The sequence below is a fragment of the Gavia stellata genome, chromosome 13 (genome assembly GCF_030936135.1).
Source record: "Gavia stellata isolate bGavSte3 chromosome 13, bGavSte3.hap2, whole genome shotgun sequence".
Lineage (NCBI taxonomy): Eukaryota > Metazoa > Chordata > Aves > Gaviiformes > Gaviidae > Gavia > Gavia stellata.
The window spans coordinates 22,245,958-22,263,948 of NC_082606.1; the positions used below are offsets into that span (position 1 = coordinate 22,245,958).

General features: G+C 39.5%; 1 protein-coding gene across 1 annotated transcript; it reads left to right on the forward strand.

Annotated features, from left to right (window-relative positions):
- The first annotated feature begins 348 nt into the window (after window positions 1-348).
- DIS3L (DIS3 like exosome 3'-5' exoribonuclease) lies at window positions 349-17,459 on the forward strand. Its single transcript, XM_059823604.1, has 17 exons — window positions 349-396; window positions 3,028-3,181; window positions 3,966-4,094; window positions 4,747-4,882; window positions 5,898-6,074; window positions 6,978-7,056; window positions 8,022-8,201; window positions 9,213-9,382; window positions 10,181-10,342; window positions 11,044-11,291; window positions 12,180-12,272; window positions 12,995-13,528; window positions 14,327-14,481; window positions 14,593-14,771; window positions 15,131-15,276; window positions 16,756-16,930; window positions 17,006-17,459. The coding sequence occupies exons 2-17, from the start codon at window positions 3,138-3,140 to the stop codon at window positions 17,315-17,317; spliced, it is 2,919 nt and encodes a 972-aa protein (XP_059679587.1). The 5' UTR covers window positions 349-396; window positions 3,028-3,137; the 3' UTR covers window positions 17,318-17,459.
- Window positions 17,460-17,991: the final 532 nt, after the last annotated feature.

Sequence of the window (17,991 nt, forward strand, 5' to 3'; positions counted from 1 at the left end):
TCACCTCAGCTGGCTCCCGCCCGCCCCTTCCCAGCTGGCTCCCGCTTGCCCCTCAGCTTATGGCCCCAGCTCCCCCAGAGCCACCCCTCAGCTGGCGCCCCGGTTCCCCCGCTTCGCCCCGCCAGCCGCCCACACCATCCCGATCTTTTCCCGCCCCTCCAACTGAGGCCCTGCCTCGTACGATTGCACCGCCCCCCCCCGCGCCATGCGCAAGCGCCCTGGGAGCCGCGGGCCTGGCCGAGGGGCCGCAGCTTCCCGCCATCGCAATGCTCCGCACGGAGAAAGTGCTGCAGCTGCGGGGCCAGCAGGGCCGCTCGGTGCGAGTCGTGCGGGAGCACTACCTCCGCCCCGACGTGCCGTGCCGCAGCGCCCTGTGCCGGGCCGCCTGTCCTCGCGGTGAGGGGGCTGACGGCGGGAGGCTGGGGGTCGGGGCTCCCGGGAGAAGAGGCAGGGGGACACGGACTGCCAGACCCGGGATCGCCCCGGGGCCCAGCTGGAGCGGTGGGCAGCTTGCCCCCGGGGGCCGTTGTGCCTCAGCTCACGGAGGCCAGAGTTGGGTGCGTGGGGTGATCCCTGGGCAGAGGTGATCCCTGCGGCCTTGACAGGCGGGGGTGCCGGGGCGGGGAGGCCGCACAGGAGCCGGCGGGACCTGGCGCGGGAGCGGAGAGCAGCGAGCGGGACAAGCGGTGAATAAAAGAGAAATAACGACGGGAGAGAGCGGGGAGAGAGACGGGGGCCGCTGTGGTGTGCGGGCGCCGGAGGCTCGCCTCAGCCCTCCCCTCGGCCGTCCCGGGGCGGGTAGGGACGGTGCTGAACAGCAGCGTGTAAAGTCGTGGAAAAACCAAAGGGTACCGAAACAAGGGTATAGCAAAAGTACTCCTTCAAAGCAAAATCATCCGGAAATAAAAGAGGTGTTAAGAAAAGAGGAAAAGGAGTTGAGAAGTTGATTGTTAGAGGATTTGACTGTGAACGGTTTACAGGGGTAAAAGGCTAAAGAATAATGCCAGTTTCACACTTACCTTTTTTTAAAAGATCTTTTAAAATGCGTTAATTTCTGCAGGGTGGTGACTTACAGCGTGAATTAAATTCTATACATACCAGCTAAGTATTCATACAATGGGGCCAAGCCGTTGTCTTGAAGCTATTGTAATTCTGCATCAGCAGTTATTTCTGTTACGTAATTAAATGTAATTGCCTGTGTTATATCCGGCCATTTCAGACATGGGAAGACTGCCAGCCTCTATGATATCTAGATTTGTTGTTGTTACATACTGTGGTGCTGTTATGTGCATCATAGACCATCACGTGACCTTTGGTTGGTATTTCAGGAGGGTTTGTTGTTAAATAGCACAATTTATTTGGTGCAAGAAACTGGCTGGCGAATAATTAACATAATATACAACCTATTTAAATCGACCAAATTATTTGCTTACCTAAAAGAAAAGGTTGAGAATTTGAACTCTTTTTTTCTTCTGAACTGTAATTGATAGGGGTGGCATCAGTTTGATTTAGGTGCCTGTTGCAATTGGGGGCAGAAGATAGTGTGGTCTGTTACTTCTATTTAGAATGTCAGGACTAGTCATAGTTGCTGCTCCCTAATGTATTGCATTTGGTTATGAATTCCTAAAGGATAAGTTACAGGCACATACCAGAAAAAGTCTTACCTCTCTCCCCATCTAACTTCCCTTCTTCTGGACTTAAATGTAAATTGTGCTGTAGATGAATATCAGAATATGTCCCTTTGTAATTATTCCAGGTAATTGAGAGGTGAGGTGGACATTTGTTTTCATTCCTGACTCTACACAGTGTGCTGAGCAAACTTATTTCATGCACTGTGAGAGACTGCCTGCATAAATCACATCTACAGATACTTGTAATGGTGTGCTGTGCCGACTTAGAAGTTATTCTGATCTAGATGTATAGGTTAGGCAAGGATAGCGTAATATGGGCAGATTACATAAATCTTCAAGTGACATTTCACTTTTAATGCTCTTCTGAATTATTAATAACTATTAGCTTTCTTGTATGCATTCTGCCACCATCCATTATATAGTTTCAGTGTGAGATGTAACCATGTTACTCTATGCAGAATTGTGCCTACTATATTCACACTTCTAGTGACCACAGTTAATAGACAGATTGTCCTGTGTCAGCTTCTAAGAAATACATGAAAATAACCTGACTTGTCAAGATCTATATACTTTTATTATATATAATTTGCCTGCACTACGGTAAGTTCAGCAGTTCAGTGTTTATAGTATCTTAAGGGATAAATAGGCATTGAGAGAAAACACAGTGGAGATCCCCCCGCCTGAAAGTTTATTGGGTAATCTTTGAAATATCTAAAGCAATTAAACTCCTTAATTTTGAGGTACATTTTAAGATGTCATCTGTGATGGGTTGGTTGTGTTTTGATGGTGTATTCCTAAGGGATGGAGTCTCTTTAGAGAAAATTAGCAATGATGGTTAATCGCTTAGACTCAAGAACATCTTCTCTTTGCAGTAGCATAGCTTTTCTCCATGCGTACCCTTATCTGTATTCTTTTATGTAAAGGTATGGAAAAGAGCCTGCTGTAAATGGATAGTGTTGAATAGAGAGATCTGTGGAAGCAATGGAACAGAAGTACCCATGATTCCACACCCTTTGAAAATTCCATGAAAAGATTTTCTGTGGCAGATGTATAGTCTCTTTTTTTCATATGGAAGTAGAGAAAAAAGGACTGTTAACCTGCACTCTTTAAATAACTCTTTAAATATCTTTTCATAATGAAAGTGGATCTTTTTCACTCATTTGGATAGAATTTGCACTAAATTTTGGCATCAGTGGATGCAAAAAGGTTCTGTCACAAATTTTGGAGATTGTACCACAGAATTGTACCATAGTAGTCATAATTTTGTTCATCAGAAAAAGAGATATGTATACCTTTGAGGATACACAACTCTAATTTCCTGACATCTGAAAGTATTCTTAAGAAACCAGTATTGCAACTGAAAGTTTAAACCTTTAAACTCTGAATTATATTTTAGATGGCAAGTTGTTATCGGATGATGTTACACATTATGTTGTTCCTGACTGCAAGGTTGTTCAAGATTACCTTGAGATTCTTGAGCTTCCGGAGCTGAAAGGTATTATTTTCATGCAAACAGCATGTCAAGCTGTGCAACATCAAAAAGGACGCAGGTACTTATCCTATAATAACTGATTTTTAATTTAGATTGAAGTAAAGATACTAACTTTGTAAAATGTATATTTAAGCACAGTAACCCAAAGTCAGCAAATATACTGTGCTTAATTGGTTTTCAGGTCTTTCAAGTTTCTTAATGTAATTTTACAGAAGGGAAAGAACTGTGATCCTTTGTGATCCATGGACATCAATGCCTGTCATAGTTTTCACTTCATAGGAGCGATATTAAACCTGTAGCATTATTAACTGATTAGATGGCTTGTGACAGGAATTAAGGAGCCTTTGCAGTAACGATATATCATGTGCCACAACTAGATTATGGACATGTTTTTGGTTTGCTGTATTAAAGACTGAGCATTTGTCTTTTGGGAGCAATTAATACTATTATATGGTACTTACCTTACCAGACATTAACCTATGTATTGCCATAGCACAATTTGCTATCAAGGTCTTCCTATATTTTTAAAGCACAAACACCTTTGAAGAAATAGCTCTTGTCCCAGAAGTGACAAAATAAGTTCCTGAACACTTACAATGTTTTGTGGGGCTCATTAGGAAACAAATATGTTTAAAAATCAGAAACGTTCATAATGGAAATTAGAAAAGCTTGCTTACAGATGATGTTTTAGGTTTTATCATCAATGGTGTAATGTAATGAATGCATTTCTGTGTGCGTGACAGTACTTCTCCATGAGTTTTTCAGCTGTATTTTCATCTGGAGTTAAAACAGCATTATCAAGAGAAAGCACAAGCCTATATTTATCTTTTTTCGTATTCCAGACAGTACAACAAGTTACGAAATCTAGTAAAGGACGCCCGTCATGACTGTGCTGTGTTTGCTAATGAATTCCACCAGCATTCTTATTTGCCAAGAGAGAAGGGAGAATCCATGGAGAAATGGCAGACCAGGTTTGTTTTAACTTACGTATTACTATGCTGAACAACATCGTGACACTGTATTTGGGAATATTAGCATGCATTAGGTACGTAAGAGTTTGTACTCTTGCTCTGCTTAGCTCTGGAACAGTTCACAGTAACTGAAAGTCTAGATTGTCCTTTTGTGATTAAGAAAGTGTCAACATTGTTTTCTTAGGAAAATAGACAAAAATGTGCTTAATTAAATGCAATAATGCTAAAAAAGGTGGACCATTTTAAAGTTACACAGCCATTTGAAAGAATGTTTTAGCATAATAAATAGATCACGCATACTTTCTTGGACTGTGAGATGTGGTGTTTGATAGCCTGCAAACACCATAGCATTGGAGTCCTGGCAGTTCCAACTTGCTTTTCACAAACCTTCACTCAGAGGAACAGTATGTTATGTTGCAGCTAGGGCACAAGTGGATGCATTGGGGAGGAAACATTTTCTTTTCCTCTGTTCTCTTGGTGCTTATGAGTGGCGCAGAAAAAATTTTGCAGATACAAGGTTTATGTAGCTTGGTGTATATATCTCTAAAGTATGTGTGTTAAACCAAAATCTCGTTTATACAAACCCTGCAAATGTCTTGCGAGTAGCAAATGAGATATGCCAGAAATCTTACTTCAAACTTCACTTTTCTAGGAGTATTTACAATGCAGCCGTCTGGTATTATAATCACTGCTTGGGTCAGATGCCAGTTGTTATGGTAACAGAAGATGAAGATGCTATCAGGCAGTACGGAAATGAAACAGAAGGAGTGTTTGTGATTTCCTTCAAGGTAACACGCCAGAAAAATAGAAGAAGGTTTTCTTCATGCCGCATCAAAATGGTGAAGCAAGAACATTAAAGCCCAATGTATAGTGCAAATAATTTCAGAGTTTATGTTTAAGAAAACTATGATGCTAACTCATGTCTTCATTTATCAAAGAAAGCAAAGATGTCGGTCATGGGAATGTCATGAAGAATGGTGGCAGTGAGCAAACCAGAGAACTGAAAAGAAAACCAGCAGCAGATGTTTTTTAAAGATAGAGGTCATCTTTCTTAGGAGCCCTTTTCATTGTTTTCCTTGTTTTTAAAGATTTTGGCATTGATAAACAATAATCAGTTACCTCAGCCAGCTGTCTAAATCTGTGGTGCAAGCAGTCCATAAACAGCTGTAGCCTAAATATCCGTCAGCATTATTCTTCCAGTTTACTTTAGCCTTGGCTGCTTAGGATACAGTGATGCATGAGAAGATTATTCATTCTTCATTTAGTTGTTGATCTCTCATACTACTTGTATTCAGCAGGATATGTGGATGGGAGGTTTATGTTTAGCTGTGAAAGGATGTTGAGTAAAAACAGGACCGAACGGATTTACCTTAAAGCTATATAAAAATGATGATGCTTGTTTTTTTAATTGCTATGGGGCAATGGAAAGTGGCCCAAATGTAGCGTACAAAATTGTGTAAGAAGTGTGAAAATAATAGTGGGTTGCCAGTTTGATTTTTCTGCTGCGACACAAGAAGTATGTAGACTGGTTGGGGGTATATTGGTAGTAAAAATTTGTGAATCTCTAGTCTAGGATGCTGTCTTAACAGTCGTGCCTCCTTTGTTGTATTTAGCGAGTGTGTTAGGTTGAATCTGGAAGAAATCTGTGGTGTTTAAAGCTGACACATCATTACCACTTGGAAATGCTATTTGAGTACAGCATATGAGACAGCTCTTGTCCATTATGGGCTTTCCAAATGAGGTGTTACTAAAAGAGCAGTGTCCTCTAAATACCTTTATGTTTGTCTATATATGTGCATACAGAATTACTTGGATAACTTTTGGCCTGACTTAAAGGCTGCCCATGAACTCTTTGACTCTATACTTCAAGCTCGGCGTGAACGGGAGAGTGAAAGCCAAGAAAACAATGGAAAAGAGTATCCTGAGCACTTACCTGTGGAAATACTGGAGGCTGGGATCAAATCTGGAAGATATATACAGGTAATTTGCTATATAGAGAGCATACACAAAACAGTGCAGTCTTGTGCTTGGTCTCTTTAGTTGCCTGAATTAGACTGATTAGATAAAGAAATATTGCTATAGTGGGAAGAGGGAAAGAGAAGAAAGAAGCCAGAGTAAGAGGATGGAAGGGATTAGGAGTCTCAAAATGTTTCCCCTACTTCATCTTGTGAACCTGTGGGGTTTTTTTTCTCTTGGAGAAAGAAAACTGAGAATTTGTTATTAAAATTGCTATGGATTTTTCTTCAGTTTGATCTGTGGTACACCTGGGAATATACCTGGGATATACCTGAGAAACTAGGTGTGATATGAAGCAGCTATATCTCATTCTTAAATATAAATAATGCTGTACAAGGGCAGCATTTCTTACTGCATTTGCACAGAGACTATCTCTCAGTCAGTGAAATTAATTCAGTTTTATGGCTGTTCAGGGCCTTAATTTGCATTGTTGGTGGACAAATGTCCTTCTCTTTAAAATAATTTAAAGAATTAGAGGTAGTAACTTGTTCGTTTCTTGACAATTTCAGCAGCAAGGCGAGAACAGAATATGAACAAAAAGTCTGAGGTTTTTCCTTTTTGTAGGAGTAACTCCAGATTCCTTATTAAGGCAGGCAGCCTGTGCTTTGAATACAAGGACATTTACCAGCTTACAATTAAATTGAGCATTTAAAAGAACTTACCATTCTTTTCCAGAAGGGAGTACTTAAAGTTCTGCGTTGTACATTCTCCCCCTATATAGAGAACAGTTATGTTAAAAATAACCTACATATCAATAAAAACTACTAATTTATCTAAAAATAATTGTATACCAAAAAATACTTTAAAGGTGGCTATTTAGAGGTGAGACTATTTCATTCTGTTCATTGGTTTGTTATTTTCTTTTAGGGTACACTGAATGTCAATAAGCATAGAGCACAACTGGAAGCTTTTGTTCGACTTCAGGGGTTTGGCAGCAAAGAAACAGGTGATGAGACAATGAGAGGATTTACTCAATGCCTTTTGACACTGCGCTTTTTACAGGGAGCCATGTAGCCATATGTATGTAGCTGTTCAGTTATTAAACAAGATGAAAGCTAAGGTACTCTGACGCTTGGGTTATTTCCATGGACCAGAAAGGAGGCTGAAGATTAACCCAGAGGGTGGGCCTCATGAGAAAACAATACACTTTATGTCCTCCTTCCTCTTTCTTAGTACCTTTGGCCATGTTTTGGACTCATCTCCTACTAAGGGGTTTCCCTAGACCTTTTCTGGAGTTGAATACGGATGCAAATTGTTATCTCTGTGCTTTGCTCTAACTTCAGATGGCCACTCGTTTGAATGAAATAATTGTTTGCATAGATGTTGGCAGGATGAGGAAGCTGGTCTTTGTGAACATAATAGGAAAAATACCTTTTGGATCAGATTGGAACACCAGTATTGTCTTTCTGGTATGAGTTAGTAACAAATATCTTTGAAGGAACAGCCCATTATCCTTGTGCAGATATATTGTCCAAGCTTTCACTAATAAGTACTTTGGAATGTTTCTGTGACAGACCCTGCAGTCAAACCAGTGTTCAATATAGTAACCATTTTCTAAAAACTTGTTTTATTCTGGACCCTGCCCAGAATCCTGTGGCAGTGGTTTCCACAATTTAACTGTGTTGTGTGTTTTTAAAGCTGCTGCCTAAGAACAATGAACTCATCCTAGCCTCTTTTTATCCAAGAGTTCACTTACAGAATTGCTTAATATCCCCTTTAAAAAAAAAAAAAACAAAAAAGAGGAAAAGGTTTTAATTTTCTTGCAATATTAATTACTTGCCAGTAGTCCTTTTTGGAAGAAATCATATTGCAAACGTCATTTCCTGTTATTTCAGCAGAATGATGCCAAGAGTGGAGGGATTTGAATTTTTTAGCAGTTTATAGTTCTATTTCTTTCAATTTTAAATTTAGAACTTCAAAGTGACATCCTTATTTATGGGGCCAGAGCTCGAAATCGTGCAATCCATGGTGATGTGGTAGCTGTTGAGTTACTACCTTTGCGTGAATGGAAGGGAAGGACTGTTGCCCTTTGTGAGAATGAGACAGAGGATAAAGCACCTGCAGACACCACTGGTGACCCAATGCCCACAGGTAAAGTAGATAGTGTGATACAATGTTTTGTTAAGATTACCTCACTTCCTTGGTCCAAGCTGTGTTGTACTCTTCATTGTATAGTCCCTTCCCTCGATTTCTGTGATTGTCACGTTTTTCACACCATAGTAAATTTGAAGTGATAATCCCAAATTAAAGCATTCTAACATACCCCAACAAGAAGGCCACTAGATTCTTTCTACATGTGAAACCCCCTTTTTTTTTTCTTTAATTTCATTCTCAGAAATAGCTGAATTATTGTAGTTATCTTCCAAAAATACTGAGTTTTAAATACTTTGCTACCCAAACGCATGCTGTCACCCTTCACAGCTCTACAAGAGCTGAACTGCTATTCTAAACCAGAGCAATTTACCAGAGTGTCCACTCAAGTCCTCCACTATCACCGTTGATTATACAGAAAGATAACAGCATCCTTTTAATCCCTTGATGACAAATAACGTTCAAGATGAAAAAAAATTTTGTTAGGTGAAGAAGTAGCCAACCCCCCTTACAATGTGACATGCTTGTGTACCATGGGAACTTAGGGTCTTATTTGAAAATATTACTCTGCAGGTATAGCTACATCTTAAAAGTTTGCTGAGGTCAGAGTTAAAAGTTTTAGGAGGTTAGTTCTCTTCCTGCAAAAAAACGCTGTTTGATTTTGATCTTTGCTATTACGGATTTTCTGTATTTTTTTTACTAGAATTGGCCACATTTCAGTAGTAGTGGGAATCTCTCTGAATAATTTACATACTGTATCAATTTAAATCTATACAATGAGTTAGTCTCCACATAAATAAAAGCTCATTAAAATCTGGCTGTGCCAACGATAATTTATAACCAACTTGTATTGTTGTGTGCATACCATATGTTGTTAGTAATTCTAATACAGATTTGTGGACACATTAGGTCATATTACAAAGCAATGAATCTTCTATACCTCCCACATATTTGCTTTCACGTTCCTGTTTAACTCTTTAAAGTACAGCCAACAATTTTCCTTATTAAAAGGTAAAGTTGTTGGAATCATTCAAAAGAACTGGAGGGATTATGTGGTCACTTTCCCCTCTAAAGAAGAGAGCCAGTCCCAGGGCAGAAATACTCAGAAAATCCTTGTTACACCTTGGGACTACCGAATTCCCAAAATCCGGATCAGTACGCAGCAAGCTGAAGCCTTACAGGTAATTTGACAGAAGTGTTTTGCTATTCTGTGTTCCTACAAAATCATGCGGGTGTTACATGCTCTAATGATGTTTTCCTTGGCAAAAACATGGGTAAAACTATTAATAAAGTTAAGTCTGTGAGAGTAGTTCAATTTCTGCCTTGAAGGAATGTGTTTCAATTCCTGTCAAAACTGCGTCAGCTTCAGGTAATAAAGCTTATTTGAGTTCTGAATTTGGGCCACAAGTCCAGGTGCCCTGGGCATTTATATACTACTTGCTTTGTTTTTTTCTGATAAATTAAAGGTCATATTAGGGTTATAAATTGTAATGGCCCTTGTGGCTTTATTGAATCTATGACTGTATATAACTTTGATGAAAGTAGTAAGGAGATCTTTTTGACAAATTGCTAATGAATTAGGATGATTAGGCTGCCGTTGGTGTAGAAAGAAGAAACGGGTTTTTTTTTTCATTCCTGGATGTGCTTTTACCTTGTCATGTTAAGTACTTCTTCACAGCCAAGAAGTAAATTCCCATTGTGTCTTTTCTGGTACAAGAATATTTGTGTACATCTTTCATGTTTTATACTTCAGGATAGAGATTCTTCATATAATGACCCCAAGTGGGTCTTTGATCAGCAAATAAATGTAATTCTCAGTATTTGTTTGTATGCTTCTCATTGTGGGTTTCTTTTTCCTTTCTATAAAGTCTTTAGAGTTGCCAGTCTCTTTGGATAGCATTGTTTGCCCCTGAAGGAGTATTTCTATTGATTGCTTGTCAGGAGCAGGTTGCTGTTCTAACAGAATTGTCTTGCTGCAGGAGTATAGAGTTGTCGTGCGTATTGATTCTTGGGAATCAACTTCTGTGTATCCAAATGGACACTTCGTGAGAGTTCTAGGAAGAATTGGAGATCTTGAGGGGGAAATTGCAGCTATTCTGGTGGAGAACAGCATCTGTGTTGCCCCTTTCTCAGAAATCCAGGTTAGCCTTTGTGATTAAATACATTATCTTCTGTGGATTTCCAGGGTCTTGTTTTTCAAAGAGGGACTCTCTTACTGAATGTCTTAGTTGCCAACAAGTTTTTGAAAGCTGAACACTACTTATAGGTAATTTTTCTGGAATTACTTTTGGATCGGTGGTTCTAGAGATAATACGAATTTTCAAGTCAAGAGTGATTTTGAGACACTATGTTTGCTATGAGGAGAAGATTACAGACTCTTAATTCTAATTTGAGACAGACTTCTAAGATACTACTGTCTTTAATATGTGTTTATGATCCTAAAGGCCAGGACCTACTGAAATCATTGTCTTAAATCCTTTTGTCGTCAACCAGGAGAGGAACCAGCTCTCATAAAGTATTTTGATTATACCTAAAATTAATTGAAAGAAAAAGAATGTGAAGAACCAATATACAGTGGTGATGTTTGCCAGAGCTGCAATATCACCACAATAATATCAGTTGTTAATAATACGCATAGCATTCTTTTAAATTGTGTTTCATACTTTCTGTGAAGTAAATGTAATAGACTGACTTGGAAAATGCAGGGAAAGCAGAATTTGTCTAGGATGAAAAAGTGGACAAAACAGTTAACAGAGTAGAAAAGGAAAAGCTAATTAATTTGTTTGCTTCTTGTTATAAAAAAAAAGGTAATTGTATGTTCATCCATAATGTTTTTGTACAGATGAGTGAAATGCCCGTGAGTTCATCAAAGAATCCATGGAAAGTGAATCCAGAGGAGGAAAAAAACCGCCTTGACTTGAGAGATACGCACTTGATATTCAGCATTGACCCAAAAGGCTGTGAGGATGTGGATGACGCGCTCTCCGTTAGAACTCTGCCTAATGGGAATCTAGAGTTAGGTGTCCACATTGCAGATGTAACCCATTTTGTGGCAGCAAATTCTTACACTGACGTTGAGGCCAGAGCAAGGTAAATTGTTTTCTAAAAATTAGAAAATTTCTGGAGCTTAGAAGTTTGTGATGCTACCCTAAGGAAACATTGAGAAACATTGGAAGGATGGAAACATTCTTTCTTCTTCTTTCTTCTTTTGTGTCATGGAAACAACTTATTAAATCTAATATACAACTAATGGTATTCTGCTTTCATTTGGTTAAAATAGGCCAGCTGGGGAAGAAACTGCTTCACCCTTTAACTATGAAATTGCTCTTTTCCACAAAGTTATGATTTAAGTTTATCTTTCCCTAATCACTACTGTTTGCTTTATAGCCTATTTAACATTTGTCATCTGAAGTATTTACAAACCACTTGTTTGCATTGCAAGGGAGATGAATCTTCACACAGGATATAGAACACCCACACCATGGAATTAAGCCTTACATGAATTTAATTCCAGAGGTATTTGTCAGGCTTATGTTTTACTACTCAATTTTTGTGTTTTAATATGCCAAATATTCCATTATTTCTTTTATTGCCACTGTTTTGAACTTAAACTGCTGAATCACTTTAGGAAATGTATTCTTTATAGATACAAAGAAATGTAAACTGTATAGCCAGCAGAGATGTTTGGTATAGCCATTAAATGACCTCTTCTTAGTTAAGCATATCTTGTACAGCCCTAGTTCTGCCCTTAATGGCAGTTGAAGATACCGGCGAAGGCAAAATTAGGCTTGTACTATACAAATAGTTATTTAAATAATTTGACTTCAGTATTGCACGTGTGTGTTCTGTAAGTATAACCTTTTAAAATCATGCTGTGTGTCTTGTTTTGCTGAAGTTACGCTTATACCGCAAACTGCTAGGGAGATACACACCAGTGAGTCCTTGTGAAAAGAACAGTAAATGTGTTTTATTCCTCAGGGCAACAACTTATTATTTAGCGGATCGTCGTTACGACATGCTGCCCTCCGTCTTGAGTGCTGACATATGCTCTCTTCTTAGTGGAGTTGATAGGTAAGATTTTGTGTAGTAACTGCTCACGCGCTTGCTCTTTGAATTATTTGCTACTATTTGTAAGTGAAGTAGTAGGGAGTCACAAAAAGCTGAATACAGTATTACACAATGACTGTCTCCTCCTCCAATCGTGTTTACCCATGCCCTTAGCAATCTGCTTTCTATTTAAACAGCAACCTAAGGTGAAGGTATCTTTGTTTTTCACTTGTTTTTTCACATGGGTTTCAGTCTGGAGTGGATGCCCCCATGTGAATGGTCACGTTTTTTTCCTATTGTCCTATTCCTCAAACATGCCGTTACCCCATTTTATTACAATTTACAGGGTTAGTTGACTGGCTGGCATGAGGATATGCAGGGCATAGGTATGTTCATTGTGGATGCATCTGACTAATAAAATAAAAATTAATAAAAATAACTATTGCAGTGTAGCTGTGCCTTAAAACAGATGTAGTCTTATATCTTAGGGGTACTCTGCCTCAGCAGGTGGATTGAAAATACTGCTGACATAGTTGGTCCTCGTTTATTAAGTTGTGATACACAAGACTGAAAGGCAAATGCATTAATTAGTGGCATTGCTGAGCACTGGTTTGTTTTATGAAGAAAAGGGTATTTCCAGTAAAAAAACCAGAATGAAACCTGTGAATTTGTAACAGTTAGATGTGCTTGAAATGGGAATTTAAGTCAACCAGAACTATTTATAGAATTGTGATCTTACCTTGAAGGTATGCTGTAAGTGTCTTGTGGGAACTAGAAAAAGAGTCATATGAAATGCTGCAAGTCTGCTACAACAAGACCATCATTCGATCTGCGTACAAGCTAGTTTACGAAGCAGCACAGGGATTATTAGATGGAGACACAAGTGTTGTTGGTGATATCCTGGAACTGAAAAACTTGGATGAAAGAACTAGACAGAAGCAGCTGGCTGAACTGGCCTGGGCAGTATCAAAACTCACCGATATAGCACGACACGTTAGAGCTAAGCGGGACAGCTGTGGTGCTCTGGAACTAGAAGGGGTAGAAGTCCAAGTGCAACTGGATGATAAAAATAATATCCACGATCTCATCCCCAAGCAACCGCTGGAGGTGCACGAGACTGTTGCAGAATGTATGATTCTTGCCAACCACTGGGTGGCAAAAAAGATTTCGGAATACTTTCCTCATCAAGCTTTGTTGCGTCAACACCCTCCACCACGACAGGAATTTTTTACTGAACTTCGAGAATGTGCCAGTGCCAAAGGTTTCTCAATAGACACACGGTATCTTTTATTACTTACCTTAAGCACTTCAATTAAAGTTAAGCAATTAACTATTTGGCTATGGTATTGTCACAAAGCATTACAGTTCTCAGTGTCAGTGTTAATAGACACTGCATAGCAATTCTTAAAAAAAAATTTACTGTAACTTTTCAGTAAGCGGAAGATGGTGTTCTAGACAAGAGAGGCTGCCTGCATTCTGCTGGCTGGGCTGAAAATATCTGAGTAATTTTAGACCTATCCAGAAAGAATTTGTTCAGTCACTGTGTAGTGGTTAAGCCTTGTTTGCACCGTATTTCCTGTAACAGTAGTCTAAGAGAGTACTTGTCTAAATCAAGTTAATTCTGTACAATATAGTAATTTTAAATAACTCAAAATAATTCAGAATTACTTTGTCAAGATACTCTGAGAAGGCTGTGACCTTCATCACGTTGGGAGGCATCATTTCTGGGCATCATAGAGTGTGAAGGGGAAAACTAGTACCTCCTTTAACTTGGATGTCCCCTTCTCCCCTCCACCAGGTGTGCTTGCCTGTACCGAACAGGTTTTGGACCAGCTCGCTCTCTGTTTTGCAGGAGACAGGCCTGTTGGTGAAAATTGGTTTTTTTCCTAAACATTTTTCTAGAGCAGAGCTGATACTAAACTGTGTTGAAAGTTTTAATATCATTCTGCTTGTCATTCCTATTTTTATATTAATAACTATTAATCAATTTTTATGTGCTTTTGTATGCTATTTTTAGCTATAAGCTATTATGATCAGGGATAGCATTTTTTTTTTCAGAACTAACGCTTTTTTGACAGGTCTAACAAAGCATTGGCTGAGTCCCTGGATAAAGCGAATGACCCGTTGGATCCAATTGTAAATAAGCTGTTGCGATCTATGGCCACTCACGCGATGTCTAATGCATTGTACTTCTCGACTGGCTCTTGTCCTGAGGAAGAGTTTCATCATTATGGTATCTTGTCACTTTATTTTTTACGCTATTCCCGGTATTATTTCTGAACTGTTGGGTGGGAGGCAGCTGACTGCTTTGATTGCTTATCACCGCTTCCTTTTTTATTTGTAGGGCTTGCGTTAGATAAGTATACTCATTTCACTTCTCCAATTAGAAGATATGCTGATATTGTTGTCCACAGACTCTTGATGGCAGCGACTCTGAAGGAAACTAAAGGCGATGTTAAGGATTATGTATTTGGTAATAAGGATCTTCAGGAATTGTGCAGACACATTAATAACAGAAACCGGGTAAGATAGGCATTGCACGTGTCTCCGTACGTTTGTACGCTGCCCAACGGAATGGGGTAACAGTCCTGACTGCTGCCCTTGGGTACTATGATGACATAGTATCACTTCATTTTTATTTATAATGCTTTTGGTGTTTTTTTTACTTAAGTATCAGTTTTCTTCTGACAGTGGTCATAAAAGTGACTTCATACTTCGCCTGTACCACATGTAGGATTTCCTTTTAGATGTCATTTTTCTAAGGGATGGGTAAGGGAGTAAGTAATGGGAAAAAGAAACTATGAAAATTGAAGCCAAACAAGCTCGTTCAAGTATTTATTCAGGTGGTTTTGTCTTCTGTTTTTGTGGGGGGGTGCTTGCAGGCAGCCCAGCGTGCTCAGAAGCAGTCTACTGAACTCTTCCAGTGCATGTACTTCAAAGAGGAAACCCCAGAAACAGATGAGCGCTGCATAGCAGATGGTGTTATTTACTCAATTCGAACAAATGGTGTGCTTGTTTTTGTACCAAGGTGAGTTGATTAGAGCTTGGACCGAGCTTAAAAATAAGCCATAATTGTTATTAGAACGCTGTGAGGACACCTCTGGTCCTTGAGCAAGGAAGCATTTTATAGCGGGGCCTGGTGTTGACTGATGACTGCATTTTAGCTTGTTGTTGTGAATCGTAAGCAGTGCTCTTCTATGCATTGGCTCCGAAAAGGAGTTCCTGTGAGGACATGGTAAGACTATGCTGCACAGTATGTATTTATTTCCAAACATTAAAAGGACATTTTTTGCCCAAGCAGCTGCTAGGGCAGAACAATGACTGGAATAATCCCCCCCCCTTTTTTTTTTTTAAGGATAGAAAGTGATTTTCCAAATCACAAAGTCCTGCATTCCTGAGTGCTCTTTTCCATCACTACAGGCTATAGTTTATGCAGGCTACGAGCACCTTTTGCACAGCTACTCCTCATAGACAGCAGGGAAGCGTTGAAGAAATGTTTACATGGTGCTGTTTATGGCAGTTTAGGCTCTTATAAGTGCCTCTACCTCAGCTGAGCCTCTGATTTATCCAAGTAGAAATAAATTCTTTGCATGAAGCTAACATTACATATTCATTTCTGCACTTTTAAATCTGTATTTTAAAGTATACTAGATGTGTTCTGCTTGTGTTATAAATTGGCTAGTGAATGACGCGAGAAGGAAGTGGCCACCACAGAACTGGAAAGCAGTGCCTCTCTCCTAAGACTTGACAAGCTCTTTGAGTTGGGGGAAAGAGAACTGCCTTTCCTCTCCCTTAGTGGCTCTGGACGTTTTGGATGTGTTAATGATCTCTGTGTTGGTGCATTACTGGTAGCAACACTGTCTACCTGGGTAGCTATCACGTATAAGAAATGTAGGTGTAAGAACTCTCCTGCAAAAGGAAGAAAGAAAACCCAAAAAACATTCTACAGGGATGTTAGGTAAAGCAAACCATGGCATGAATACCCTGGACTTCCATAAATACAGCCAGGGGCTGCTCAATCCTGGCCACAGACTGAGCATGGATGTAAACCAGCTCAATGTCAGCCTGTCATCTCCAGCATTCCAGATGGCTTGGGTGCATGGCTGAAGAGCCAGAACCTACCCCACCAAGAAAGGTTCCTTCCAGAGAACCCACTGCTGGTCTTAAAGTAACTTTTTCTTAACAGAGAACTGTTTCCTCACTGTGCTGCCTCACCACTCTTCCATTATCGGGCCATTCCAGGCGTTAGATGATGGATCACTGACTGTATTTTACTTTGCTGCTTTTGAAACACTTCAGTCTTCATGCTGTTTTTGTGTACTCTAGGGGTTTCTTTGACAACGCACATCAGTGTCCCTGAAGCAGGATTATCAGGCTACAGCATTTGCCCCTTTATGTTGTAATCCTAGCTAGGCTTCTGTTGGTTTCAAAATTAAGATAACAATGTAAGTTGAATAAGGTAAAAACTGTTAGAACAGCTTCTGTCTGCTCATCTGCTTTTTTGTAGGTATGGAATCAAAGGTGCTGCATATATGAAAAACAAAGAAGGCTTAGTCATCTCTTGTCAAGGTGAGAGGAGCTGTGAGTGGAAGCCTGGATCACTTCATCGCTTTCAGAATAAAATTACTTCCACTACAACCACTGGAGAATCAGTTACATTAAGCCTTTTCGATCATATTACAGTGAGTATTTAATATGAAGGAAGTAAAAGGAAATAGCACCATCAGAAAGAACATAATTTGTATATTGCTTTTAAGGTGAAAATACTTGTGCAGACTTCCCGCTGCCATGCTGACACGATCAAGCTTGAAATAATCAGGAACGCACCATACCAGACTTCAGAGACAGAAGTTTCCCAGAAGAATTTTCATGGGGTGAAATCTGACTTGGTAAAAGAAGTCAGTCAGTCTGCAGAAGCAGCTCAGCGTGCCCAAGAGAAAGCAAGAGTTGAAGTGATTGATGAAGACTATCAGGAGTACTGCCAGACCAAGGGAGCAAGCTTATACCAGCTGCTGGAGGAGATCAGGGATTTGGCTCTATTAGATGTTTCAGCTGACATTAGAACTTGAACTATAACTTAGCAACATCTGCTTGGTGATGTTTTGCTCCTATTCAGGTTGTATGATTATGGTGGCTTTTTAAAAAAAACAGTCTATTTAAATATTCAAGAGTCCTTTTAATAAGAAACTAAATGTCTATTTTAAATAAGAATTTTTTGAACATGTATGAGTTTTTAAAAGATTTTATATGTGATAAATCTCATCTTCCAGACTAAAGACAGTGTGGTGAATTCTTTTAACTAACATTCAAAAAGTTAATTTAGGGACAACCTGGGAAAGTAAGTAAGTTCTTAAGACCTAAGTGTTTCCTATAGCTGTTGGCTATTGTCCATTATAGTCCAGTGAGCTTAACTCACAGCTACAAGGATATAAAAAGCAAATTCCTTCACACTAGAGTACAGCATCTTTGTTTACAGAAATCCTGGAGCTGCACATCCAGCATAAAGTAACACCTGTTGACATGAACTGACCCTGACTGGGGAGGGCAGGCTCAGGGCTTTGCTGTTACAGAGATTCTTGTTCATTCCACAAAAGGGAAATGTTGTGGAAGAAGGAACGTGACGACTGTAAGAAGAGGATGAAACACAGCTTGCAGACAGAGAACAGAATTGGCTGAAGGAAGATGACCGATCTGGTCAAAGGCAAATCATGCTCCCCTCAGGGGATGTACTCATCGGTGAAGA

Bases quoted from the DNA above. Each gene is read 5' to 3' on its own strand.
- DIS3L (XM_059823604.1), top strand. From the start codon at position 3,138: ATGCAAACAGCATGTCAAGCTGTGCAACATCAAAAAGGACGCAG. The intron at 14,482-14,592 runs GTATCTTGTCAC...TTTTATTTGTAG, and splicing joins GGAAGAGTTTCATCATTATG to GGCTTGCGTTAGATAAGTAT. The intron at 16,931-17,005 runs GTGAGTATTTAA...ATTGCTTTTAAG, and splicing joins GCCTTTTCGATCATATTACA to GTGAAAATACTTGTGCAGAC.